Source organism: Pocillopora damicornis, chromosome 10 (assembly GCF_964200805.1).
Source record: "Pocillopora damicornis chromosome 10, jaPocDami1.2, whole genome shotgun sequence".
NCBI classification, from domain to species: Eukaryota; Metazoa; Cnidaria; class Anthozoa; order Scleractinia; family Pocilloporidae; genus Pocillopora; species Pocillopora damicornis.
Genome location: NC_142679.1, coordinates 17,495,789 through 17,522,603, shown reverse-complemented (window position 1 = coordinate 17,522,603; position 26,815 = coordinate 17,495,789). Strand labels below are relative to the sequence as shown.

The 26,815-nt window shown below is 38.0% G+C and overlaps 1 protein-coding gene across 3 annotated transcripts; it reads right to left on the bottom strand.

The window, feature by feature from the left end:
* Positions 1–464: 464 nt before the first annotated feature.
* Positions 465–26,728, bottom strand: LOC113678567 (transient receptor potential cation channel subfamily A member 1). 3 transcript variants are annotated; one of them, XM_089185938.1, is made up of 32 exons: positions 23,730–24,134; positions 23,364–23,580; positions 20,823–20,979; positions 19,815–19,999; positions 19,469–19,627; positions 19,110–19,217; positions 18,846–18,954; positions 18,135–18,232; positions 17,689–17,733; positions 16,885–17,012; positions 14,505–14,553; positions 13,981–14,178; positions 13,111–13,194; positions 12,661–12,743; positions 12,128–12,289; positions 11,838–11,949; positions 11,126–11,295; positions 10,463–10,547; positions 9,877–9,936; positions 9,131–9,211; positions 8,913–8,983; positions 7,897–8,035; positions 7,290–7,388; positions 6,850–7,019; positions 6,319–6,379; positions 5,670–5,744; positions 5,288–5,326; positions 4,209–4,379; positions 3,626–3,694; positions 2,361–2,480; positions 1,575–1,693; positions 465–792 (listed from the first exon to the last, which is right to left on the bottom strand). In XM_089185938.1, exons 1-32 carry the CDS (start codon positions 23,789–23,791, stop codon positions 645–647), a joined length of 3,633 nt encoding a protein of 1,210 aa, XP_089042064.1. In that variant the 5' UTR covers positions 23,792–24,134; the 3' UTR covers positions 465–644. The 3 variants fall into 3 exon arrangements, with proteins under 3 accessions (XP_089042064.1, XP_089042063.1, XP_089042061.1); XM_089185937.1 differs by lacking the exons at positions 19,469–19,627; positions 23,730–24,134 and adding an exon at positions 26,338–26,728; XM_089185935.1 differs by lacking the exon at positions 19,469–19,627 and having other exon boundaries at positions 23,730–24,131.
* Between the last annotated feature and the right edge of the window lie 87 nt (positions 26,729–26,815).

Here is a 26,815-nt window from a genome sequence, read left to right as displayed (position 1 = left end):
TACTGTACACCGATCTTGGCATCTTACGAGCTCTTAGTCTTTAGCACTGCGGTATATACCTTGCGTAACGCAACTGTAACGTTGACATGTTCTCTTATGTTTGGCGATTTAGCGACCAAAGTTGCACTAGGTATTGAGTATCGTATTGGCCGAGCGTGTAGCTGTGCCAAGAAGCCTTACAGCTTAGGAAGTACTACTTGTACAAATCAAAAGCAACTTTAACTTTAAGAGGCGTGTTATAAAATTGGCACGGTCACCATATTATATCGTGCAAAGTTGCAAGCAAGATCTTAACACGGCTCCTTGTCTCTACCGTGCGAAGCAAGACAATGGCTGCGAAGTTAATGAGGCAAGTAACTAACACGCAGCTAACGCGTTAAAAATTAGTTCTTTTGTTTTAACGTGCGAGCGTGCCGTGTGAGTGCGTTCACCTCATTCCTTGAAATCCCGTGGTTACAAATGGTGGCAACTTTTCTCATTTTATTTAAATGTTTGTTTCACTTCCATCCAGACATAGACATTGTTCACGATGTCCAATAATTTTTAGACGAAGTTTTCCTCTAAAGGTTGCTCTCTCCGAATCTCTCAATTTTGTGAGAAGGCTCGTGAATCACATTCATAGTCAGTTTCAGAGCAATTCAGTCTCATAGCTTTACATCTATCGATGAATGGCTGGGTTGATTTCCGACGTCCTCTATAACTGGAGGAAAATCCTTCCTTCCTGAAAGCAGCTTTACAATTTTTTCCAACATTTCCGTTTGGTTTTCTACGTTGGCGTAAAGCCTCTCCACTCTAAAGGAAAATGAACAAAAATAAGAAAACCTTACCCAAGATAATAAGGAAAAAAAGCTTGTAAATAAAAAAAATGGATGATAATTAAACAAAATTGCTTTGTCCCCCGAAATATTTCTCAGAAACCAACAACTTATTTGCGATTAAAGGTAACAATATCATGCAAACTATTTAGAGTATCTAACTTTTTTGTCGATAGAAACCTAGCACTGCATTACCTCTGCTCTACTTTGTCATGTGATTCAGTAAAAATTTTGAAATACTTTACAGATAAGTCATGATCAGATCATATAAAAGTATGACGTAACTAACCAGAGGTGACTCTTCATCTCGCATTTAGGGTGCGCACATAAATTTCAGAACATTTTAAATGGTTTGATTTCTTATGTGTGGTTGTAATGTTTATTTACATTCTTATTGGTCGTTTTGACATTCAATTGAAATAGTCACAAACTACTGTCACAAATCATGTGCTAGGGAACTGTGGGTAAGACACGAACAAAGCTAAAAGAGAAGGAGGTTGTGAGGGTGGAGCTGAGTCTATTAAGAGCAAATGTTGATACTGATAAACAAAGATTAAAAATCACTGTTCCTCAACCGAAAGGCGCGAATAAACCATGTTAAAGTTTCAAATGAGGAACTCCCGAGGGGCCTAGTAATGGTGACTAGTTCCCTCGTGTGTGCTAACCTATAAGAAGATGCATAACTTGCAGCTGTTTTCGATTATTCGGTAACTATCGTATTGTATTGTTTATCAAAAGAAGATAGCGGTAAACTTATACTTTTGCTCCATAGCACCAATTCTCTGGAAGAATGCGGAAGTCTTTTCTTCGCAGTTGTCGGGGTCATGTTCATCCAAGGAGGAGTTATCCTTCATCCCACTCATCAACCGACGAATGTTCTAATAATGAGTAAAGATGAGTAACTTGAAATTAGTTAATAAGAAATGACTGAATTGACGAAATAAAAAACAAAGACAGGAAGAAAAAAGCAAGGAAACGAGTGCAGTGATTTGAGTTAATTCTAGTTAAGTATAAAAAAAAATATCTGTTAGTCGATTATTTTCAGCATAAAGCAATTTCCACTTGATTGTCAAAAATAATCTATAACCTTTTTGGTTTTTTCTTTAACCTCGCTCTGTGCTTGGTTTTCAAAACTCGTAACGCCATCCTTTCAACTAATCAGATGATGCATTTTGCCGTGCTTCTGGTAATTTGCTTGTTTTTAATTTAACCTCTAGATGGCTCCGTGTAATAATTTACTTTGTTGTAATTGGCTATTGCGATTACTTTGACCGGTTAAAGTTTTGCAACAAACAATGGGAAAGCGCCCTCAAGTTCCATTTATGTTACTGGGGACCCTATGTAACTAGTCTACGAGCAGGCGCTCGTTATTAGGGCTCGGGCACGAGTGTTTCCTCGCCCGCGGGAGAGTATGGGGCCAGCGAGAGGTCAGCAAAGTGTCTCGCACCGATAATTAGCGCCAGATCCCCGAGACACCTCTCCTGACTCGACTCACATCTTACTGCGGGCTGCATCAATAATAACTAGGACTGGCTAGTAGTTTACCATTAGGCTTGTACTCCAGAAATGTCTCTTTTTGTTTGGATATTTTGTGATGCTCGACTTGTGAAAGCGGCGAAGAAGACATTTTGGAAGGCGTCGTTCAAATGTAAAAACGTCCTCAATCTAAGAAAAAAATAAAGTAGAAATTTAATACAATTAATGATATCTCTCTTTTATGTAATAATATAAAGATTTAGTCAAGCCTAAAGGCGGAGCTCGCATTTTTTTCCCCGCACGTCTCAAGGGGACAACGCCTTGCCCCGGCCAGGACTAGAACCCGCGTCGTCCGACTCGGAGCCCAGTGCACAGACCACTGGACTACTGAACAAAGATATCTAGTATCTGGGCAGTTGCCCAGATACTGATATTTATCCGAGACATCTGTACACATTTGCCTTTCTGTAATAAAATCCCAAAACATTTCATAAGTACGGCAGGTTACAGATTTCTAATTTCAAGATTATGTGAATCATACCCAATGCGGTGAAAACCCTCGGAAGTGTCACTGTGTACAGTTGATAAAGTGCAATTAATAAAAGGCTGTGAAACTCGACATATTTCTTTGAAACAGTTCTTTTTTTCATTTTTTTTAGCTCGCTGTGCAAAATTAGCAGTGGCATTCCAATAGTGTTGGACTAAAGGCCAAAAGGATCGTTCCATACATTGGTTTTTTGCGCTTATTGTGAGTGAAAAAAAAATTAATTAAAGATTTGCCCGGTCAGGGAATTAAAACTTTAGCTCCAGCAACAACCCCTGTTTTAATCTTTGCGGGTTGTTGTCAGCTTTCTTATAAATATATATAATTAATATTAGTTACGATAAAGTTCGGGTATAACGCGCGCTGTCATTGGTTGAAAGAGCGTGCTCTATCAGAGTACAAAACACCGAACTGAGCAGAAACTTTCGTGCCGTCTGCAAATTTGTGCTATGTCCAACCATTTCCCGACTTTTCTCTAGCTTTTTACCTTTTATTGGAAGTGAAATTTCGGAACAAGCGAGCCGGCAAGTAGCAACAGAAACATAACAGATGTCAGTATAACGTGAGCAGAGACGAAAATCCTCAAAGAGAAAACGAAATGGACAGTCCGAATTTTGAAGGTTTCCACAGAGCGCAGTCAAGGCTTCTCTGTTTGTTAATCAACCCCTCATCTCTACCACCAAAGCGTGCTACGATATGCCAAATATAGATATACATCTGTGAACTCCCCAATACCCAACCATGTGATACTTTCAAGTGCTAGCGAGGCACTTTGTACACGTTATCTTACCTGAATGGCCAAAAGTTTCAATTCAGCATTTTTCTGGATGGATTCAATGTCACCGACAGCCAAGCCAATCTGATAAGCAAGGGGATATTTTTCGAAAGTCAAATGACTATACTTTTGTGCTTGTATCGTAAATCTGATTTAAGCAAAAATATCATTAAATTTTACCCTAAGTAGAAATTGTGGGAGAGACTTTAATTTGATAGAAGTTCGAAGAGCCTTAGAGCAAAATATCATTAGAAGTTCAGTCGCTTTCAGGGCACAAGTATTGAATTCAGAAAATTTTATATTATTTTATTTTATTTCGCCGGATGTAACGCCCCTGGACTGAAAGCTAGGAAGGAAATAAATCGTCATCGTTGATCGAGAACAGTTAGCGTACAGATTTGTGACTGGAAAAATTTTAAAATGTCAAACTGTCAAAGAACTGACTCGCCTATACATTTTTTGACCATGATTGGATTGAAGTTTAAGAGAATTCCCTATTTGCTGCATTTACGCGCAACCAAATATTTCAGTACACTAACAAAAAATTGATGATCGATCAAATTCTTGACGTAATGCTCAATAATAGTTCAAGACTTACCAACAGGTTCATGAAAACTATCGGCACCAAACAACAAAATGCGGCAAAAATAAATCTCGTCAGATCGGGAAGATACAGCGTATTGTCAACAAAAAAGTTACTGTATTCCAGCTCCCCAACCATCATATCCAACACCTTCAACATCGCCAGATCTAAACGACCAAAGGGATCCTAAAGAAGATAAAATAACTTATAACTCCTTTACAGGTGACTACGATTGCTATTTAATAAGGATAGTGAGTGTGTTCAAATGAATTACTATAAGCTGAGCTGTCTCAGTCTTATTCTTGTCGAAACCGCAACTAAACTGCAATAACAGTCCTCTCCACCAAAGCAATTTTCTTTGACCGGCTCTTCGTGTTTCGTGAAACCCGAGCTCGAAGCTCTGTTATTCAACGCGAAGGGAAATTCTAGAATGTATAAATTTGTAAAACGGACATTTTATGCCGTATAACTAATCGTAATAATATTTTGATGATATTAATAATAATAATGATAAATTACTGCAGTTTTTTCATCTTTATTGTGAGTATTACGATAACTGTAAAAGTAGTTATTATCATGTTGCTCTTTTTCAATGTATTCATTAACGCACACTACGGTAATGCAGAGAAAATCAGGCCCAAAAGTTAGGAAGCAAATATGATGTCTCTTTATAATACTGTTGAGTGATACTAAAAACTAAGAATCTTATCTCATCTCTTAAACCACGATCCTATCACAAACCCACTGCACCAAAAAGTTTTTTTAGCTCTCCCTTTCTGTTATTGACACAACGTTTTTTTTTAGTTTTTTGGCCCCAGATTATGTTTAGCTCAATTAACTTGGCTTGGAAGAACTATACTGAAAACCACCAGACTCAGACCAAAGAAGAAATAGTGTGCATTGAAGGAATTCTTAGGCACAATCTTTAGCACGTTGTGTGTCACTTCTGGACGAGAAGGTGAAAATAATAGGAGTTTTGGAAAATCAGAGATAGCTTGCAGAACAGGATTCATGATGTGAGATCTGCATCACTCTCAGTGGAAATCGTACTACATAACTTGAAGCGAACATTTTGTAGATATATGATTTCTTACCTCGCCATTCGAGGAAAGGTTAATACCATTTCTTGAGGCCTGAGAGCAGAGAAAAGTCTCAGAAAAATTGTGTTAAATATAGCAATGTTAAGTTCTGTTGATGAACAGCGCAATCATTTTCTGTTGGTAATGCTCTCGCTTCTTACTGAGAACGCATTCGCAATAGGTGGTGAGTCAATGTGAGGTTAATGACAGACTCCGTGTAACAGCGCGATTCACCATCATAGAGCATGATTGACATATGCTATGTTCCAGGTGATGATGAAATTAACAGCCTATATGAAGTCTTACGTAACAACGATAGGGTTAAAACGAATGCAGGAAATATGAATAAGTCTTAATTTTCCGTAAGGAAACTAAGATTATCAAGAAGTCAGCTTACGTTTGCTTCCTTTGATAGCAGCACATGGAAGACCAAGGCAAATCCAAAGAGGAGAATAGAGAACACAGCACAGACCTGTGTGAATATTATGCAGTAAATAAACTGAAGGAACCTCGATAAAATATTTGTGACCGTGATGAGAATTCGAAGCTTATGTTTCACGAGAATATTTCACGACGATATTCCACCACTAGTGGGATACGTTCACATCCGCATTAGGTTCAATTTGAATGTGATACTAAATTGCACAACTGCCAAAACTTTTCTCGATTTTCTTTATCTCCCGTCTTCGCAGTATCAACTGTCTTCAATTTAACTTTATCTTCTTAGCTCTGAATAACACCCCAGTTCATCGCAAGTTCCCTTAAACCTTCCTTTTGCGATTGGTTTTGGTTTTGCGTTTGGTTGGAGGAGAGAGTGGGCAATTATAGGGCAAAACTGTCGCAATATCGGACTACTTTTGACCCTCAATTGAAAATTGCTCCATTTTAATATCAAATTCCTTATCAAGGGAACAGTCTACACCCAAACACAGGTACTACTGTTGAAGAAGGAGGAAAGGTAAGAGCCATTTCTGTTGGTCTTGTTTCCTTAATTGCTATGAAAATTTATACGTTACATTTCAAGTTACAGAGAAGTACTAATTTACCATCAGAAGAGTCCTTAGCACTTCGAACATCATTGTGACGTAGATACCAGCTTTAAACGAACTGCAGATAGAGATAAAAGTGAAAAGGGTAAAGACGAGATGGCGAGGAATTTCAGTAATTCACATTCGAACCTGTTATAATGTTTTTAACGTGCGAAGAAGATTAAAAAGCCTTAGTGAAAGAGCTTGCATTTTAGAAATAGCAACAGAAACAATCAACCAAGTGATTAACAAAAGTGAAAGTTAAGAACATCTTGGATTATTGTAGACCAAGAGACAAAAAGTAAATGACAAAGTATCTTTAAAGAAACTACGTTCATAGATAAAGCTAACCTGCACCAACTCTCAGTCAATAGGGAAGAATGAAAGAGCGGGCGGGAGATTGCGCCTGTTACGGAACAGCTTCTTCTTCTTTTTGGTCGCTTGATCCCCGTCATATCCTTACGACCGCTTTTTCACTCCCCTTCAATAACTAAGAACCTGATTCAGGCTAAAGTTGACTGAGTAATCTGAAGTCATTCTTTGCTTTACCTTTGTAAATATGACATCATTGTGATATATGCCAGAAGAACAGCAAGGATTCCAAACGAAAATTCAAACCGTTCATTGTGCCAAATTTTTCTACTGCCAACCGTGATAATGGCGGCAGAAAAGCTTAGTAACTCTAATATATTAGAAATATCCATCCAATAACTCCATTTCTGAAATACACAAGTGTAAAGAAGTTTTAAATCTATCGTGCGAGCTACTTAGGACGAAATAAAAAGACAGCTTCTATGAGGGGGAATAAGTCGTCGCTAACAGAGTATAAAGTGAGGACTATGGACCATTGACTGCCAAGTAACTGCCAGCCACGGGGGAATCATATGAATATCACAAAGCCGAGAGATCAGGTAGATTTTATCGTGAGGGGGGACCAGTCCTTAATTACAAACGGAAAAAATAACGTTGACCATACTAACAAACAATACCTCGACATATATTCTGTAAATATGACTCAGCAACGAGACGCCTGAAATTACTGACGTCACCATTCTCGAGACTGGAAAACCATAACTGGGACAGAATTCCTGACAGAAATAATGAGTGTAACGTCACAGTCAGCAAGATAAATAAGTCCAAGCGAAGAGGATGTGATTAAAATAATGGGAACACCATTACAGTACACCATGAACTACATGTCAGTAGTGTACATCTTTAAAATTGTTTTTAGGTTAGATTGTGAAAAGGAATTTAAATTAATTGGCAAGGTTCAAGGGAGGAGAAGTTGAAAACAAATACAGGTTAATTATTTAAATAAGTTAAAAATCATTATAGGGTTCTTCATTTCTGTCCAGATGTTATATTTTGCGCAATTGCTATCGGTATGAATATCGTAACTCACTGCTGAAACACTCATCATGTTTATTGTCCAATAAGGTGTCAATCGATCATTCATTCATTCGTTCACTCGACAATGTATTCAGACGGTCAATCAGTCAATCAGTCAGTCATTCGCTCACTTAGTCTCTCAGCCATTCTCATTGTCATAAAAAATACACCAAAACAATATCGTATCAAGACTAAGAGACAACGTACCCTAGAGAATTCAGAAGTGGAGTTGTGTTGCCTGTCAATGGACTGTGAATTGAGACACAGCAGAAGGAACGTCAGGATCAAAGTGAATGATGTGTATATGAAGGCTGCCAAGTAAAAGTACTTCAATCTCCAAGACAACCTATAAAATACGAAACAAACTGGTCATCAAATGACATCAGTTGATTTCATCAGATATCGATTCATGCTTACACACGATTGGCTTAAACTCTTCACGTAACCGAATACGCTATGACTGGGTAATATCCAGAGATATTCCGCGAATGGTTTTCCCCATTTTGCCCACAAAACGATGAAAAGGTTTCGTTTAAAGTTCTTTCAATCGAGGGAAGTGTTTTGAGGTTAAAACAAAAAAAAAAGACCTCCATTTTTGATCATAAGACCTTCCAGAAAGTGGAGGTATAAGCCAACATCAGTATGTATATTCTCACATTTTCTAAGGTGCTGTTAAGGAGAATTTGTTTGACAATCAAGAGCTTTTCTAGTTGGTGAAGATTTTGTGTATTATCATAACATTAATGTATGATTTAGGGGTGATATTGTAAGGAGAAATTAGTTGCTAGTCACTTTTGGGGATCAAAGGGATGAGTTAAGATGCCTCGTACCAAAGGTTTTTCATCAGTAAGGCAACATTTTCATAGAGAGGGTAATTTGGTTTAATCAACTTAGTTGATAATGTAAATTGGACACCGTAGATGACGTTTTGAGCGTTAGCCCTTGTCAGAGCGAAAGAAGGGCTAGCGCTCGAAACGTCAGCTTTGAAACTCTTTACAGTGGCCAATTTACGTTATCAGATCAGTTGATAATACTAAACTACCCTGTTATGCTCTCCCAGCGACGCAGCACCACGGTATCTTTATAAACTTTTCTCTTTCTAGAAACCCCCTTTTCATAGAAGCACCGTCGTATACCGCTCGTTTTAACTTTGAGAATTTCCCGAGGTCGTGCATTTTTTACGTACTATTAAGCAGTGCAAGAGAGGCTACCATTGCTCATACCTTTTCGCTTTCATGAGTTCTCGAGTCAAAGGATGAAGAATGAGATCACGGTGACCATGTTTTAACATGAGCTGCAACAAACAAACATTGTAAATTAAAAACAAGTGATCCCTTTATTCAGTTGGTACGATCCTGTTATTCTTCGCAAAGCTAATTTGTCATTTAAGATAAGTAGTTAAGTGTCAATGCCCAGAGCATTTGATACACGATATACACACCTTAGGACCAAAGTACCGCTCTCCTTCTGTATTAGTTTGTTCTCCAGGAATAGGGTCAAGAAAAACAAAATTGAATGATTTCTAAAAGAAGAGAAAAAAGAAGCAAAGGATAATATCAAGATGGGAATTTGCGAAATGATCACATAGATACTCTAAACTTTTTTTATTAACATTCACATTAGTTCTGTAAATTATCAGGAATAATCCCATGTACTATTTACGACAAAACAAGGAACACTGTGAGGCTTATGAGGGACAGTGAAGGAGATCGTGGGCGGACAAATAGGTTATACAGAACTTACAGAGACTTTCAGTTTGTCTGACAAGTTACATCAAAGCTAGAGTAGACATAACTGACACATGTAAAACCACGTTCCTTGCAAAGAAAATGGGCAAAATCAGTGATCACACTTAAAACAATTAAATCGACTCTACAGGAAAGAAGAAAATTGCCTGCCATTTACAAGATATGCACATCTTTTAAAATTATTTCATAAGACCCGTTCATCTCGTTATAGATCACCCAATAATACCCCGGGTTTTTATCTCAATTAGACTTGATGAGAAGATATTACCGCGGCATTTCATGAACAATTTGGCTTTTTACTGGTTGATCTTTTGGAGGAAAATTTTATAATCATAGCCAATTTCAATACAAAAGTAGACAAAGGGTGGTTCCTGAGACCAACAAAAAAGATAAACCTTAAAGATCACTAAGAAACTTCTTGAATCGACACAAAGCTTACCGAATATTCCACATCTGTTTTCATGTGATCAGAAGTCTCGATGCATTTGTCCATTACCAGCTGAGGGATGCAAGAAAAAAATGTACATTTCTCTGCGAGAATCTTGTTAAATAATATCATTTGGGAATAATTTGATCACATCCCAAAAAAATACCGTAAGTTTCAGAATTCAAAAGCCGTTTACACATAGAAGCTAGTTTCAAGAGGGATGAATGTATCTTTTTTTCGTAAACGGCAGAGATGTATCTTGCTAATGATTTATTACTTATGGTGTACGGCTTTAGCAGTACCTCAGAGATCGTATAGAACTTATTTGATATGGATTATGTCCCTTAGCGAAAATGGCTTTAGCAGTACCTCAAAGATCGTGTAGAACTTATTTGATATGGATTATGTCCCTTTGCGAAAATGTTTGTTTATTTGCGATCTTTCTTTACCAAAATGCATTTTAGAACTGCAAATCCGTGATGACTAGCACTTTGTCCTCGGTCTTGATCATCTTTAAAGTTCAAAACTGACAGTCCACGGAAAAGTTAACGCTTAAAGATTTATTTAGTATTAACACGTAAATCATGCAGTTCAGTACCTTGGCTACTTCGGGAAATTTTTCGATAAGATGTTTCATCATACAAAATCCTTCGTCGTCCTTGACTTCAAGACATTCTTTCCAGCTGATTAAACAGAATAAAATCAAAATATCAGCAACTCGAGTGGCGTACTATCTTATTATACTGGTGCACTTTGATAAGTGTTCTTTGTTCTGAACTGAAGAAAATTAGTACTGAAAATTGACGAGGATGGCTGGTCTCACGTTCTGTCCTTTCTCTTCCCTCAATAGGAAAGTTCCGAAAGATACTATAAGAGCTTGTAATCTCTCTTTAAATTTTTTACAAAATGAAGCCATTAGGAAAGATACTCAATATTGCTAGTGAAAAGGGGAACAAGGGAACAGAGGTAACAGTATATGGACATACTTTATTTTGAGCTAAGCTCAACAGAAATATAGAACTGTTTTAGGTGTCCTCTTGGTTTGCATGCACGCGAGCCAGGCCAGAGGAAAACAGCTTTTTGGTTTTTATATCTATTTGTGGATACAAAATGTCCGATGAGCTTTGACCATCAGGAAGGCGCCAATTGCAAAAAGCGTGCGCGTTAATCACAAATAAATCTTCAGGATTGCGTTTTAACTCAGGAATTGAAGGATGGAAGATACAATGCCACAGATGATACAACTGCAGTCTTTCCTCACCGCTTGTGCTTGACTATTTCCATGCAGGTTTCTGGCCGGTTTCCTTTAATAGCAGAGTCCAAACATCCTTTGCCAAACGAGGACTTATTCTTTACGTCAGCTCCGCGGTTCAGCAACAATCGAACTATGCGGGCATTGCCAAAATATGCTGCCAGGTCAATGGGTGTTGTCTAATTGCAAAAGATCCATAAAAATCGGGAACTATAATGGAACATATTTGCCTAATTGCATTGCGAAATAGAACAATCACTTCAATCGTTTGGCAATTTAACAAATAGATGCTATCTTGCCGTGCGTCTGTCCAGTAAAAAATGTCTATAGTCAAAACGTGGTAAGAACCAAAAAGTTGCACACAAGCCGCAGCCAAGTGTGTCACTGATGTTCTTACCACGTTTTGACTTCTTCTGTGATCTTTTGCTGTACAGACCCACGGCAACATGGATTCCATTTTTTTTTCATATGATAAAAAAGCAAAATTTTGTTAATGGTGGCGTCATCTGTGCGTCTGTCTTCCTGTCGATCATAAGTCAGAGCCAATCAAAATGCATGAAGGATTGAGCTTATCATATAACCGCAATTGCATAATGTTTTAAAAAAGGAAAGGTTGGCGCATCGATTTAATTCAATTTCCTGTTTTATCAGAGCTTGTGTGTGTGCACGGGATTTATTTTTTAGTATTCATAATCAAGAATTGGTAAAAAAGTTATCTTACCCGATTTTTGGAATGTGCACTAAGTTTTGCGCCGTAATCCAAGAGGAGAACTACTATATTGTAATGATTTAATCTTGTCGCTATCAAGAGCGGAGTCAGATGATTTTCGTCCCTGAAATGAAAATGTTATTTTTTTTATAAAAGTTGAATACTTTCCTTAACAAAGGTTACTCGAATGAAAAGCTTAGGACTGACAAGATTGAGACGGATTGAAAATGATTTACATGAAAAATATAGGCTAAGCATCTCAAGACGCGCCAACGGTTTGTACTGAATCTAACCCGTCTTACCTCTGATCCGGGTTAGCTCCCTTATCGAGCAAGAACTTTGCCAGTTCAAAGTGACCCTCGTACGCTGCATAATGTAATGGAGCTCTGAGGCGGTATTCCGTGCTACTAAGAGTCTTTGGATCGGCTTGTAATAACACTTTCACGCAAGCTAGGCTGCCGCTCCTGAAATAAAACGCCAATTACCGATTATCTCACCGGTTGTTTATCTACTTTGGGCCTTGCGGCATATAGAACCTTCACAGAGCGCCTTTACAGATCTCGGTCATGACCTTTTTTAGGGATTTCCCTCCCTTTCTGCAAGCAAGACCATTTTAAACCAATATTGCGACTGACAGTCAATGCATGCAGTACTCTTTTCAGGGACTGCACTAAAAAATTTCTTAGCCACAGCCTGCTCAGCCGCTTATTTACTTGAAAACAAATAACAAACGTAACAAAACAACCAACGAAAAACCAAGAACATTTAAGCAAGTACGAAAGATCTCACGTTAGCTCAGTTCCAAGTTCTCTTAATAATAACATTTGCTACTTACTCGGTAGCCATGTGTAATGGAATCTTTTCTTCGTCATCTTTTATATCTATCTTTGCCCCTGCACTAAGTAACTTCTGAAGAATCTGAAAAAAAAGATTGCTCTGATAGGAAAATACAAACAAAGATCCTGCTGAAGGCACTAGGAAAAATTTTCTATAGAATATCACTACAAAAGAACGAGAAAAGAGACAAGGAGATATTGTACTTATACTCTGTAGTTGAACCGTTCTCTTGCGATCTCCTGAAATCTCAAGTCCACGAGGTCACTTACAACAGCCCAGATAATGGGCAAGGTCGCTTAGGAGAGAGACTTGCTGGTTCCGTGGGGTCTCAGCCCATGGGTTACAAACAAGTATTGGCATTTTTTGGAAAACCACCAACATAAGGAGGTGACCGTGAAGGAAGGTCCTACTGCATGTAACTTTATTAAACTAATATCTTTCTCCCCACCTCAAGGCTTCCTTTAGCAGCGGCGTAGTGTAATGGTGTCCTATTGTCTCTGTCCAAGCTGTCTATCAAACACATACCGCCGTTCTGCAAAACCGAGGAATTATGGTCTAGTTGATACTTTTCATGGGTAAAATTTCTTAGAAATCTGCCCCGAAATCTACCTTCTGATTTCAGGAATATAACTATGCTACTGAAGTATAAGTTTTCCTTTTCTACACCGGTTTTATCTGTTTTAGAAACGGGAGTCATTGGAATGAAGAAGTTTATTCGAAAGATCGAAAAATGATATTCCTCATATTCTATACTCCTTCGAAACATTCTGAACTCTCCGATCCGTCCTACATGTAATAGATTTCAGACTGTCACTAGTGACTTGGAATTTTAGTTTTACCTAGAAGCTACCCTACGATATATCTTGTTGTGAGGTTCATCAGTTTTTATCATCGTAAATTTGTTAGTAATGCAACCAACTTAGAGATAATTCTCTTGCCTCCCCCCAAGGGGCACATTTTAGAAGACGGATGATTCATCAAGCCAGTACAAGAAGGAATGTTCCAGGTCAAGTGATCTAATTTTTATGCTGTTCGTGGCACTCTGCGTTTTCCTGCTTTTATTATGGCTTGCCCGTAGCTACATTCATATTTTGTTTGCTTTCTCGTTACGCTTTGGTCTAATGAAGTATCGATTCATTGGCAAATCTGTTTTAAGCTTTGGTTAATTAGCTGTTTCTAATTTGTGGTGCTATTATTATGGAAGTTTAATTATTCTGTGAAACACAAGGAACCTGAACTCTTTCTCCATAGGTAAGTATATTCTACGCACCACTGAGATAAGAAGGTCTATGCATGCGCACTTGCAGCCATGACAAACCTCAAGGATGATGTCAACAGTTTCTGCATTGGCACTGTAAGCAGCGACATGAAGGCAGGTTCTTTGGTGGGCGTCTCTCAGATCTATCGGCGAGCCGCGTTTGATCAGGAACACGGCGGCTTTGTGATGTCCTCTTTTGACGGCACACATCAATGGCGATGGTGCCGTGGAGTCTGGTAACGGGCAGATGGCTGCTCCCTAATAAAGTAAATAAGGAAAGCCAGGTTACATGAAATGGCTCAGATGTTGAAGGAATAACAACGGTTTGGTGGTTCGGGAGGGAGGAGAGTATCTTCTTTTATTGACTATACAGAAAACCATTCCCCCCCTGGCCCTTTCATTTGCGAGAGAGCTTCTTTTATGAGGTATAGCAGGACAGTGAAGAATGCACAAATATCGTGTATCTAAAAGATGCACTCAAGAAATCTGATAGTTGATTGTTCATGAAGATAAAGTGGTTGATTTAGAAGGCTAGTCTACTAAAAGTTAACTAAAACTGGCCTTTCATATTTTTTCCACGTCACCTTATTGATGAGATGTTCAATTATTTCTACGTGGCCGGACAAAGAGGCCCTGAAATCAAAAGCGAGAAACAACTTTAAACCCAAATCGCTTTTTCTACTGAGTCAAATAATCTCCAACGTTTATTCGATACAAAAACAAGACCCAGCTCTATTTTCTTGATTACTATGTGTCTTAACTTAAGTCAATCACTCACAGTAACAACATCTTCTTAAACGAATTAAACTAAATATATAATAACGTATTTACTCTTAAATAATCCCTTGATGAAAAAGATGCAAGCCAATGTAATCGGTGATTATGTATTTATTATCAACTGAAAGTAGACGTTCCATACAAGTGCATGTCACCTGTTATCAGTTGATGATCATGGCATAGCATGCAGTTAACCTACTGCACAGCAAAATAAGTACAGAAATGCAATAGCCTAAAATCAGAAAATGCGACCTGACCACAAGGCGGAACGAATCGCACCGTTCATTTCCAGAACAGTTGCGTTTTAAATGTACACGCATTTAACGACGAAAATACTACCTTAATTAACGATATAACTAAATAACTGACTTCAGTATTAACAATTTTATTAAACGAACAGGAGTTTGTTATGATGGTGTATCCTAATTTACATAACTGGCAAGAGATTTGTAGCAAGATGACAAAGCATTTCTTAAAGATCTCTTTATTATGTTTAATCCTTTTAATTTTCTGCGGAGTGGAGAGGAATTGTTAACACACAGTTTCATTATATTGGCAGAAGGTTGTCGTATGAAACTTTTATTTTAGAGTATTGCTCCGGCGTTTCCTGACAAGATCCGCGGCTTTTTAGGGAACAATACAGGACATTTCCTTTTACAGACTTATGGTCTTGCGTAGTGCGTGGACAGAGGTCAGAGATATGTTATTCAATTATCATCTTGTCAAGCACATCCCGCTCCGTTATCCATCATTAGCATGAGGACAACAAAGAAGACTATAAATCCTCCCGCCAACGCTTTACAGTAATGTTGTAGCTTCTCAAAGAGTAATTCTTCTGTAATTGCCAGGGAGAAGTAAACAGATGGCAGCTGAATTGGGTGCATGAGATATGGAGAGTTAAATCTAGATCTAATTCTCAGGCCTTGAGAAGTTCGTAGATGTAAACAGTTTGGGCAGTTGAGTTTGCCCAAAACGAAGTACGAAGGCGCTCTTCACCAACGTTACCGCCTGGCTATCGAAATTCAATCGTTTGACTTGATGTTTCAGTCGTATGGTCATGTCCCTCGTGAGTACAAATCCCACACAAACATCACCGTATACGTTGCACATCTGTACCGCCTGAATAAGCGTTTCCACTTTGAACGAGCACATTCGGCGTTTCTCTGAACTGGAGCAGGAAAAATCTCCATATGCATCATTGTGGTTTTCCGTAGAACCACATAATTGTAGAGATTGGCTTTGTTTTGAAACCTTGTAATATTTCCATCAAACCAGTCCTCAGGACGACTTATTTCTGAATCGTATTTTTCAGCAGAATTTTTACACACGGTGTAGCTTAGTCTGATGGTGTACCACCCTCCAAGAACGCAGAGCAATATAATGAACTTGAAGATGGTTTTCCTCCTGAGAATAAATCTTTTATCCTGCCCGCGGCTCTGATAAAATACCATTCTAAAACTTTTTGGTGTTTTGGATAAGTTTGAAAGGATTCTTTACAGAACAAGATCAACAACGCCGATAACCGTCTTCGTCGATGTAACAATAATAGCAAGAAAGAGCTAGAAGCGCTCCGCATTCAAACGCAATGCTAATTATTCATAAGTTAGTTGTGAAGATTGTGTGCACCTGAATAGAGATGTTAATAAATTATTACTTACAAAATAGAAAACAAAACATAACTCTTTAAAATTTCTTATTACTTTTCAGACTGTGAGTATGTAAGGAATTGGATTACGCCGCGGGAGTCTGTATTAAGAACCATCAAGAAGCATCATGCAGGATATAATAACATAATTAAAGATGAAGGAGGAAAATTGGTTAGTTTTTAAAAGATCTTGGAACGCCATGGCTGATTAGGATCAGTTCGCAAGAAACAGCTATTTATTGATTATATCACTTAACAGATCAAGGATCAGTATTGGGCAAAACGTGCATTTTTAAAGGAGTATCGTAACAGCATCATGCAAAGCCGGGAGTACCGTAACGGCATGGTGTCGGTTTTCGATACTGGCACCTTCAAATCAAATCAGCTCATTTTTATACGCACACAGCTCAACGACCGAGCACGTCGGCCTTAAGATTAGGCACGATTCAGTGTCACAACTACTCACCACTCAGAACACCAGAAGAACATGTCGTTTTCTCTCTCTCGTCTTATTTAATACAGAAAGGTTTCTCTTTTAGTACCTGAGTATTGGTGTCATTCCTTCACAGTCCTCCTCGTCAACGTGAATTGAATCTTGCGATAGTAAAAATTTTACCATAGGTAAATTACCAGTAGAGCTCGCCACATGGAGTGGAAGGTTTCTTTTGGCCTAAGAAAATCAAATTCAACAATGCAATCTTAGTCGACACCCGATAAAACGAATTCGCACTCTTTGTTTTGGTTGTTTGCCTGTAATGGTTTTTAATTTTTTGTTTTTTTTCCCACATATTTCGATTGCTGATTTACCAGTGATTCTAAGAAGATACGAGTTATTCCCATAGTTCTCTATAGCATCAGTTATATTTCTGTTTTTCTCTTTTAGAACTTATCGCAGAAATCACGTGGAACAATGGATCATGCCATTTACTCAGCATATGAGTTTAAGAACTCACTTGATCGTTACTGAAGAGGTTCGTTGGTTCGTTCAGTGTGTCTTTTTCGTTTGATTTTTATTAAAAGAAAATTAAGCTTTAACAGTACCATATCTGTAAGAAGTGTTCTGATAGTTTTTAAGTGCTGTAATCAGGGCCATTTTCCTCAAGCGAGGGGCATGAATTGTGTTTGTCGCCGTGGTGCGCCACCAGAGGTCGACATTTCTGGCAAATTCTTGAGTTTCTCAGTTACGTGTACACAGGCTACACTATGAAAACTTTTCTCCTGTTGAAAATGGTTCCTTTGAAATGATTTTCAATGTATGATATTTGATTGAACCGGATTTCATGTCTTTTCGTGTAAATATTGCTGGTTGGTTTGTAAACTGAAATAAAACTGATTTATCTGCTTACCACAGGATGAGGATCTGCGCCATATTCGATGCAAACGATGGCTGCCTAGACGGTGTGCAATCGTACAAGAAATACATCTGTTATTTTAAATCTGTTTTATATACGATTATTTACGATGTATTCTACTTCAACCGCCAAGATTCATGATCTAGTGGCTTCCGCCACCGAGAGGTCACTATAAAAAATTAGAGAGTTATTTCACTTCAGGCTTGCCATCAATCTTAAGAGTCAGCAATGACGACGACAATAACAATAAGGACAACGATAAACGAGCAAAAGTGTTGTAACAGACAACAAGAACGTTGCATATATTACAACTAGGATAAAAGTAAGATCAGGAAAAACAGGAATACCAAGCGCATGAAAATAGCCCAGCATTGACGGAAAAGACGACTATGGCAACAAAACCAACAACATCAAAGACATCAATAACATTTCCTATTTACCTTCACATGTCCACCATCCACTGCCAAATGTAAACAGCTCTTTGACTCACAATTCTCACTGTTTAAGAGATCCTTGCACGATATACCGTCCAATGACGCTGAAAAAAAAGTAAAGTTGTTCAGCAACTTAAAAATCAGCTGTGTCTCCGGTTTGTTCGAGAACTGTGACAAGTGAATTACGAGTCGATTTAAGTTTCTGGCCTGAAAACAACAGGATCTATGAATGTGTTCGAATTATTCTTCAAGAAAACCCGACAACAGACCATGGTAAGCCCTTGGACATCATCTAGAACGACTTGTGACCACGAAGTCTTTCCCAAAAAGAAAAACCCTTTCTTTTCGTCTTGCCACGAACGTGGTGTAGATAAAAAATACTGAGTCCCCATAAAGAATCCATACCCAGACCCTTGGACTCTGCGCTCCTACACTCTATAGAACTACATCTGAATTACAGACAACCCTATCAAAATGATGACTAGGAATATTTCTTGGATTATATGTGACATACTTGCTGCATATTGGTGGGATCAACGGTGTCGAAAGCTTCGTGTGATTACAAACGGAAACTTTCATCATCCCATTTCCCTATTTTTTTAATTCTGAACGGTCGCTCTCCTACTTTTTGTCTTAAAGTTCTCTCAGGGTTTTCATACAACGGAGCAAGTGTTGTCATCGGAATGCGGAAGAAGGGAATTAAAAGTTTCGTAGCACCTCTTTGTAGAAGATGCTTCAAGGCCTCATCTCGTCCCTCTCTCGCTGCAATGTGTACCGCCGTATTACCTTCGTCATTCTGGCCTCGAAGATTAGCTCCGTGTGCTAGCTACCAAAAGGAAAAATTATCACATAAATAACAGAGGGAAAAGAAAAAAGAGTCAATTTACCAAAAAAATGTCATCTTGTAAAGACAGGATCATACTAGATAAATGCAGGCTAGTCCGTGAAGAGAACCGCACCTGAAAGCGCTCTTTGACTTACGAGCATTTTGATGATGTCCAGTCGTCCTCTTTGTGCAGCCAGATGCAGTGCTGTAAAATGTTGGTTATCATATGAGTTTGGATTTGCTTTTCCTTTGGTTAACAATGTCTGGGAAAAAAAAAAAACGGTTCAGAGACTACTACTACAACTTACTCATGTTGTTCAAAAAGGCTGACAATAAAAAAGGATGCGGCGAAAATGCGGAAATAAAAATTCAGAAATTGAACATTATACATGTCCGAAAACCGCTTAAGTGTTAGTAATCTTACGATGCCATCCTGAAAATGGACTCAAGTGTCTGCAATCGGATGGTGCTGTCTGGAAACGGACGCTTATGTCTTAAATCAGATGCTACCTACCGAAAACAGTGGCAACTGTATTGGATCCGACGGTACTTTCCTTAAACGGACCCACGTGTCCAAACTTGTATGATACCACCCGATAAAGGACGCTAACGTCCGAAATCGGACGGTTGTGTCCAAAATCAAATGTTGGTCCCCGAAAACGGACTGTATCGACTGAAAGCGGAAGCGGTGGTGTCTTGAAACGGAGTCGAGTGTCCGAAATGGAAGGTACCGTCTGAAAACTAATGCAGGTGTCCAAAATCAGAGAACACACGTCTGATTTTTGACACTCGAGTCCTACACATAAAAAATCCTTTAGGAAATGCTTAAAATTATAAGTTTATTAAGGAACAGTGCTGACCTTAACAAGTTCTAGACTAGCACGTGTGACAGCAAAGTGAAGAGGCTTTTGTCCAAATACAGCGCTGCACTCCACATTAGATTTGTTATCAATGAGAGTATTTACTGCTTCATCTGTGTCATACCAGCTCGCAAAGTGCAATGGTGAGAGCAATTTGTTTTCAGAGGTGGCTGTCACATTAGGGTCTGTTTGAGAAAGAAGGAAGTATAGGATTAGGAAGACTCTCTCTGTGTTCTGTCTCCTGTACAGACAACCTCTCTCCTTTTCTGCACGAGTCCGAAAAAAAAAAAAAAAAATCAGCGAAAAATAATTTTGATGTTAGCGTGCAGTGGAGGGCTTTGAGTGTGAATGATGTGCATCACTCCCAGAGCTCCACGCGGTGCGCTAACATCAAGTTTTGTTTTCGCCGTTTTTTTTTTTGGATTCGCGCGGCGGACTTTGCTTAAAAGAAGGGACTGCTCGTAGTCTATCTGCTTAACGATAGCTAGGAGACGTCTTGAGACGAAGAAATGAGGTAACGAACGACCCGGTCATCAATATTTTTTCGATTATTTGAATAAGATATTTTTCTAAGTAAGACTAGCTCTTATCGCCAGGTTATATTTGCCACAAGGAGTTTGTTCTGGAAAGGGAAATATTCAGATGTCATATAGCACTCACAATAGTCGACTAATAACACGAATCTGGACCGAAGGCAAAGATGTTTAATTTGCATTTGAAACTTTTTTTTAAAATCCTGTAAACTGTCCGAATAACTGGGTTCACAAGTTAAATACCGAGCCTAGATCTGAGTAGTATTTCTCTTCCAGTTTCTATGGATTTCCGGCTGTGATTGGCACTAGAAGAATTTTGCTTCTAATCAAAGTACCCCTTCCCGGTTGATAAGTTTGTCGATTCTCATTGCATGTGTTCTGCCTAATGCATTGACATTATGGGAAGAGGTTACACTTTGAAGTCTTTTGGCACTGAGTTGGGTAACTGTACTGAACTGAACGCTGATCTACTGACCTGCACCATGGTCGATAAGCAGCTGTATAACTTCTCCGTGATTGTTACGTGCAGCGTAATGAAGTGGTGCCAGCCCGCAATCGCTCAGTTTGTCCACATCTGTCGCGTTGTTCTCTAATAAAAAGTTCAGACTAGCGACATCTCCCTCACGACAGGCCTAAGGAGACAAAGACCATTTATTTAGAACTTTTTTTTTCGGAAATTTGGCCTGATTGAAAATTTATTTCCCATTACGCCCTGTTTGTCCCCCTCTGAAGATTCTTAATCCCCCCTTCCCAGCCCACTTGCGAGAGTAGGAGGAAAAGGATTGGGGGGGGGGAGAGAATTGCCTCCCTTAAGGACCACTTTTGTACTGCTGTTGGCGAGAAAGGTTGTCAAAAAAAAGGAAAATGTGCACGCGACGAATCTCAAAAGGTCATTTGGGTACCAGGTCATCAATAAATTTTAGTGCGTCAAAGAAGTAGATAAATAAATACGTTCAATCCGCGATGCCCAGTCGATCGTCCTTACAATAACTTTTTTTTTAAAATTTCCCTGAAATCTTGAGGTCAACGGAAAACTACTCATAATTCCTTTTAAGGTTGTCTCATGCACTTTTACGCTTTTTTTCCGACAACCTTTCTAGAAATAGTAGGGTTCTGATCGTGATTTGCATATTAACATGCATATGAAGATTTTTAAACTAGATGTTTATTAGCATCAAACTGCTGAAATAGCTCGTGCTGTTGCCATGCACAGAGGCATAATTTAGATGGACCTTTCTGAAAGATGAATGTCAAAGTGGCCAAATTAAAGCTTTCTTGAGAAATCGAACGGCGAAAAGGCAATCGTAGTTTATTTATAATCTGATAACAAATTAAAACCACATCACTCAATCCTTCATGAGTATGGTACGTGATTAAATGATATACTTCGAGGGAAAATTTGTCTTTTCTAATGTTAATTATATAAAGCCTGGTGTAAATAAAAACATACCCAAAGAATGAGATGAACGATCGATACTAAAATATCTTCAGGCGAAAAAGCGTTTTTTATCTTTATAAATTTAGGAAATAAAATCAAAATTATCATTCCAGTCAAAAAAAGGAAACTGATCCGAACTTTCATTTAAAGTAAATAATTTAAATAAAAGGTTGATTTAATTTCCGTGGAGGTCATCTGGATGCTAGATTGTTTTGTTCTTTAGTGTTGGATGTTGACATTTTATTTCGGCATATTTTAAGTATTTAGCTCAGTTACAAATTAAATCAGTGACCCTATCACTCTTTCCGCTTTTGAATTTCGCTTTGAGGAAGTTCCTTTGTATTAGTCAAGCATGAAATTTTTTACAAAAAGTTTTTCACAGAGCTGTATGAAACTATATAGACACCGGCGGAGAGTTCTGTAATTCGCCAAGTTTAATTAAATCACTTTTAGATCACATCTTTATTTGCTTTCATAGGTGACCATTTAAGAGTGAAAATCACTTTCTCTCGAGTAAGGTAAACATGGTTATATCCTCCTTCTAAGTTTATCACCGTGGATCAAATTAACATGCTAATTTTATACTCATCTATAATGGTTAAATTATGAAGAATAAAACCGAGTACACTGGCAGAGATAACACAATACCGTGTTTTACTTGGATATCGACGCTTTGGCTAATTTTGACCTAAATATTGTATAAATTGAACCAGACGAAATTTAAAATTGTTTATACCTTCATAATGTTTATACCTTATACAGAAGATTACCCTAACGTAGAGCACTACTGCTAAACGAAAGCTGCGCGAGAAATCTTGATCCATCTGAACTAAAAAGCCCTTCATACCGTTTACCGAGACCCAGATGTGCAAAGTATTGTGGGCTGCCTTTCGTTTTCTTAAGTGACCTACAAATTCTATTTTTAGCTGCTACGATTTAAAAGTTAGGTGTTAGGTCACTTATGCTACAGTTTACGACCAGTCAAAACTAACAACTGAGTTTTGGAGCTAAGATAGGAATACTAGAAGTATTATCAAATCATTAAGTGAGACTACTTGTATGTTGTTAGAAAGGCAACCTTTGTGCGAGCTCAAATTAGATTTGAAGGGGTTTCGTGTACCGGCTGTTATATTGTATTTAAAGTAAATGATAAAAACAACGATTAAAAAGTAATCAAGTCTGTAACTAAACAATAGAGAGCTCTCTTCGCCGTCGCAAGGAAAACACAATTTGAAAACGGCAAGGTTCTTAAGAGTTAAGCGTCGCTGAATTGTCTATTTTTACAGGTTTATGTCGTGAAAGTAAATTAACAGGATTAGGGCTGTGCATATATTAATTTTACATGAGAGAATTTTATATGAGATGTATCAAGAGTTCGTTTTTATTGCGTATTTACACGAATCGTTATCGATATTTTATTTAATCGTTGCCGTACGCCTCACGAATTAAAAAAGAAATTATATATTTATTATGGCTCTGAAACCGTAAAAACTTTTTACCGTAAAAGAGTCTGTACCCTGAGGCCTTCCATAACCCAAATGAGAAAACACGCCACGGCAAATTTAGAACAATACTTACCTCAAATATGTCCATGGCAGATGTGTTCATATTTCTTTCCACAGCATTAGAAATACTTCGTTTTATTCCAGCGGATACCGAGGCTCTTCCAAAATGTGCTACACTGCTGTTACTCTTTGAATCCAAAACTCTCATACCAAAATCCGTTGCCTCGTATTCCCCGAGGTTAATAGGATCTAAATCGTCTATTAAATTCAAAGAACTCCCGTCCATTATTCTGAAAAAGAAGGAGAAAGGTAGAAGTCTTTCTTACTCGTAAAAACATTCGGAAAATCCTGGTTGACGAATTGGCAGTGCAGTCTACAAAGTAATTATGACATGCAATATTCTCTGTACCGCATTAACTGACATAAAACAACCACTAACCGTCGTCGAGAGCGCTTCATGTCTGTAAAATAAAAGCACTCTTCAAAATTTAATGACATCATTGTGTTGCAAGTCCAGCGGAGATGATTGCAAATGTCATTTCCTATATTTTCCTTTTTCCATTTACGATAGTTTAAAATAAGATGGAATCTATTTACATATGAAAACACTGACGAACCAAATTGCTAAAAATGGTGTGGTGTCAATTCAGGTAAGGTCATAAAAAAAAAAAAAAAAAAAAAAAAAATAGCGCATTCATTACAACGCTTTTACATTTTGCATAAAATGTACTTATATTAAACAAAGACCACGACCCTGTAATCAACACCAGCGGGTTAGTTATTGCAAATTTATGTTCTCACGAATCTCAGGAGCCTCAAAACGGCATGAAAATCAAAATTGATATCGTTCACTTAAGCCACGCTTTCAGTCAAAAGTGACATAATACGTTAGACGATTAAACTGTGCATGCGTTTTATTTATTTTTTATTTTGTGATATTCGTCAACATTTAGTATAGATTGACGGCTTTAATGTCATCAGGAAAAGCGGAACGTCCACGGTAGTCTTCCTGTGGAGAAGTTATTCCATATATTGAAATAACAAGAGGAAATAAAAAGGCAAACAGAACTGAAAGAGTTTAACGAATGATTACAGTACATCTTTAAGCGCAAATCAAGTGACAGAATTTAAGTATTTTTTATCATCTCGAACATGCTTGTTTCTTAGACAGAGAGAGATTTAAGGAAAAAAAACTAAATCATCTTGAAATCCTCAAAATTACTTTTTGCTCAGTGTAAAACCACCTGGACTTTCGGTGATATTTGGAATAATGAATAATCTCTAAGAGGTGTCAGAGCAATTTAAATTTAGGTGCCACTAGACGATTAGTAGAAGCTTAGGGTTAGATGTATATTTGGGGTATGTTTTGAAACAAACCACGCGTTCGGTAACAGCGATTCAAAGGCGATACAGCTGTTTCGAAAAAATCCCGTTGGACTTACATGTAAAAATATATAAGAAAACCGTGAACAACTTGACAATTAATTATTATCAGCAATATTATTTTGCAGTGATGCATAAATTTGGATTGTGTACCATTGCCAAAATGTACGTTGCATGCCACTTGCAGCAGGTGGATCCAAGATACTGTCAATTTTATCCAGCTCAATTAACCCTTAATTGATTGCCTTTTTACCACAGAGCTACTGAACCTTTGTACTTAATTCTCCCGAAGCAATGTCATTTTTCGTGACGTTTGCTTCAGATGACTTGCACACAAAGCATTCTGCCAAAAGCTAATACTGTACGTTTGTAATGTCATAAGTACGTATCACGAAATATTGGCCCTTTCTTAAGTGCGTCTGGATCTCAGCGTCATATGTCTTGAAAAAAGATTTTTCTGACATTTAGTTAAAACTGAAATAATCCAAACCGATCGAGGCCATCTTGTAGCCTTGATTATATCACATAAATTTTCAATTTTGTCATATTGAGATGTTTCGGTTAAGTGCCCCTGAGGGACTCTCCTACGACTTGTTTGTCAATTGACTAATCAAAAATACACTAAAAACAATTTTCCGTCTTGTATGTAAGGACAAAAGGCTATGTTTTTGTTAAAAGCAAGCTTTCCCGTAGTAACTGAAATACTCTAAAGTGAAAAAACAATTCTTGCGTGAAGCAAGCACATTCAAGTTTTTTAACCATAGGCGAACACAGACGCAATCATTGCGTCAGAACTATGCGCAATCATTGAGTCAGAACTATGATTTGGTGCATAGTGTCTGTTCTAGAGACAAAATCGCGAGAGAGCCCCACAATTACATACAGTTTAAATTTATATCTAGAACTTTTTTGAATTACTGCTTGACTCCTCAAAGCTAAACGGTGAGACGACTGGAACACACTCTACAGCCGGTAAATTACAGCTCGTCTACGACTAAGTTATTATAAGAGGTTTATTCGATTCAAGTTCAACCTGGACAAGACATATCGCAAATACCGCCGTTATGGCCTTCTATAGGCACAAATACTTTCACGCTTTAGCTAATGTCAATGCAATGCTCAGCCGCATTGCACAAAATCTGAGTTGAAAGCGGTATAAATACGCCACAAAGATCGAGAGATCTGTTGCATCAGCATTTTAAACAAAATATAAAGTTTAAAGCGCTACCGAATAAGTTAAAGTAAAATTGGCTCCAGGATTCGGAAAAGAAAGATATCTGTCATCTTACGATAACTCATAAACCTTATAAACTTTTAAAATTAACTATATCAGAATTGAATAAGTTCCTGTGTCATTGTCAACAGCTGGCCGCGGGTCTGATTAAGCTTGCCAATTCATTATCCGTAACTTTGATTATTCGAATGAATGCTAAAGCCATAAAACCAGCAATGACAAACGATACACCGCAGCCGTACTAAAAGGAGATAATCTTTACTTCAAGACTTTTCATTTTCGCTCATCAGTCTCGGTCAATGTCGTTCGTAATGATGATCGTTACAATTCAGCTGTTCCACTGGTGTAGATGACATATTAACAAGTCGGCCATCTGAGTACATAATCATTACAACAAATTTACCAGCTGAGTAACGAAAGTATCCTTTACCTTGATCTGTCGTTGGTACGTCCAGTCTACAAATTGTTTCTTCTAATAGCAGTACACAAGGATTAATTCCAACAACCTTCAGCCTCCTTAATTCCGCAAATTTTCGGTATCGGCGATAGAGAAGTGAAAATGAATGCCTAATCACTGGGCTAATATCCGTGACCTTGCATACGTAAATTGCTTATTCAAGCTTGATGTTCAACTTAGAGAACGCTGCGGTAGGTCATTTCAAGATGATTTTGCAGACTCGTCCTTCCATTTCTCAAAACTTTCCAAACAGTTCTTCCTTAAAAAAAAAACAAATTCGTGTTCATGACAATGAAAATCTTGGATGAAAACCTCCGCATGGAGGTTGTAAGCAAATAGATGCGATAGTCACCGAAGATCTCTCAACGACAGCCGGAAGTTTGCTCTTTTGTGGACGGAGACACAGAAAAGGAGACACAAAGAGGGAGAAAAAAGAGAAGGAAGAAGAAAA

Coding starts and splice junctions, on each gene's coding strand:
- LOC113678567 (XM_089185938.1), bottom strand. CDS start 23,791: ATGATGTCATTAAATTTTGAAGAGTGCTTTTATTTTACAGACATGAAG. Junction 8,984..9,130: donor AGCGGTACTTTGGTCCTAAG/GTGTGTATATCG, acceptor TGTTTGTTGCAG/CTCATGTTAAAACATGGTCA. Junction 4,380..5,287: donor ACCTTTCCTCGAATGGCGAG/GTAAGAAATCAT, acceptor TATCTTCTTTAG/GATCCCTTTGGTCGTTTAGA.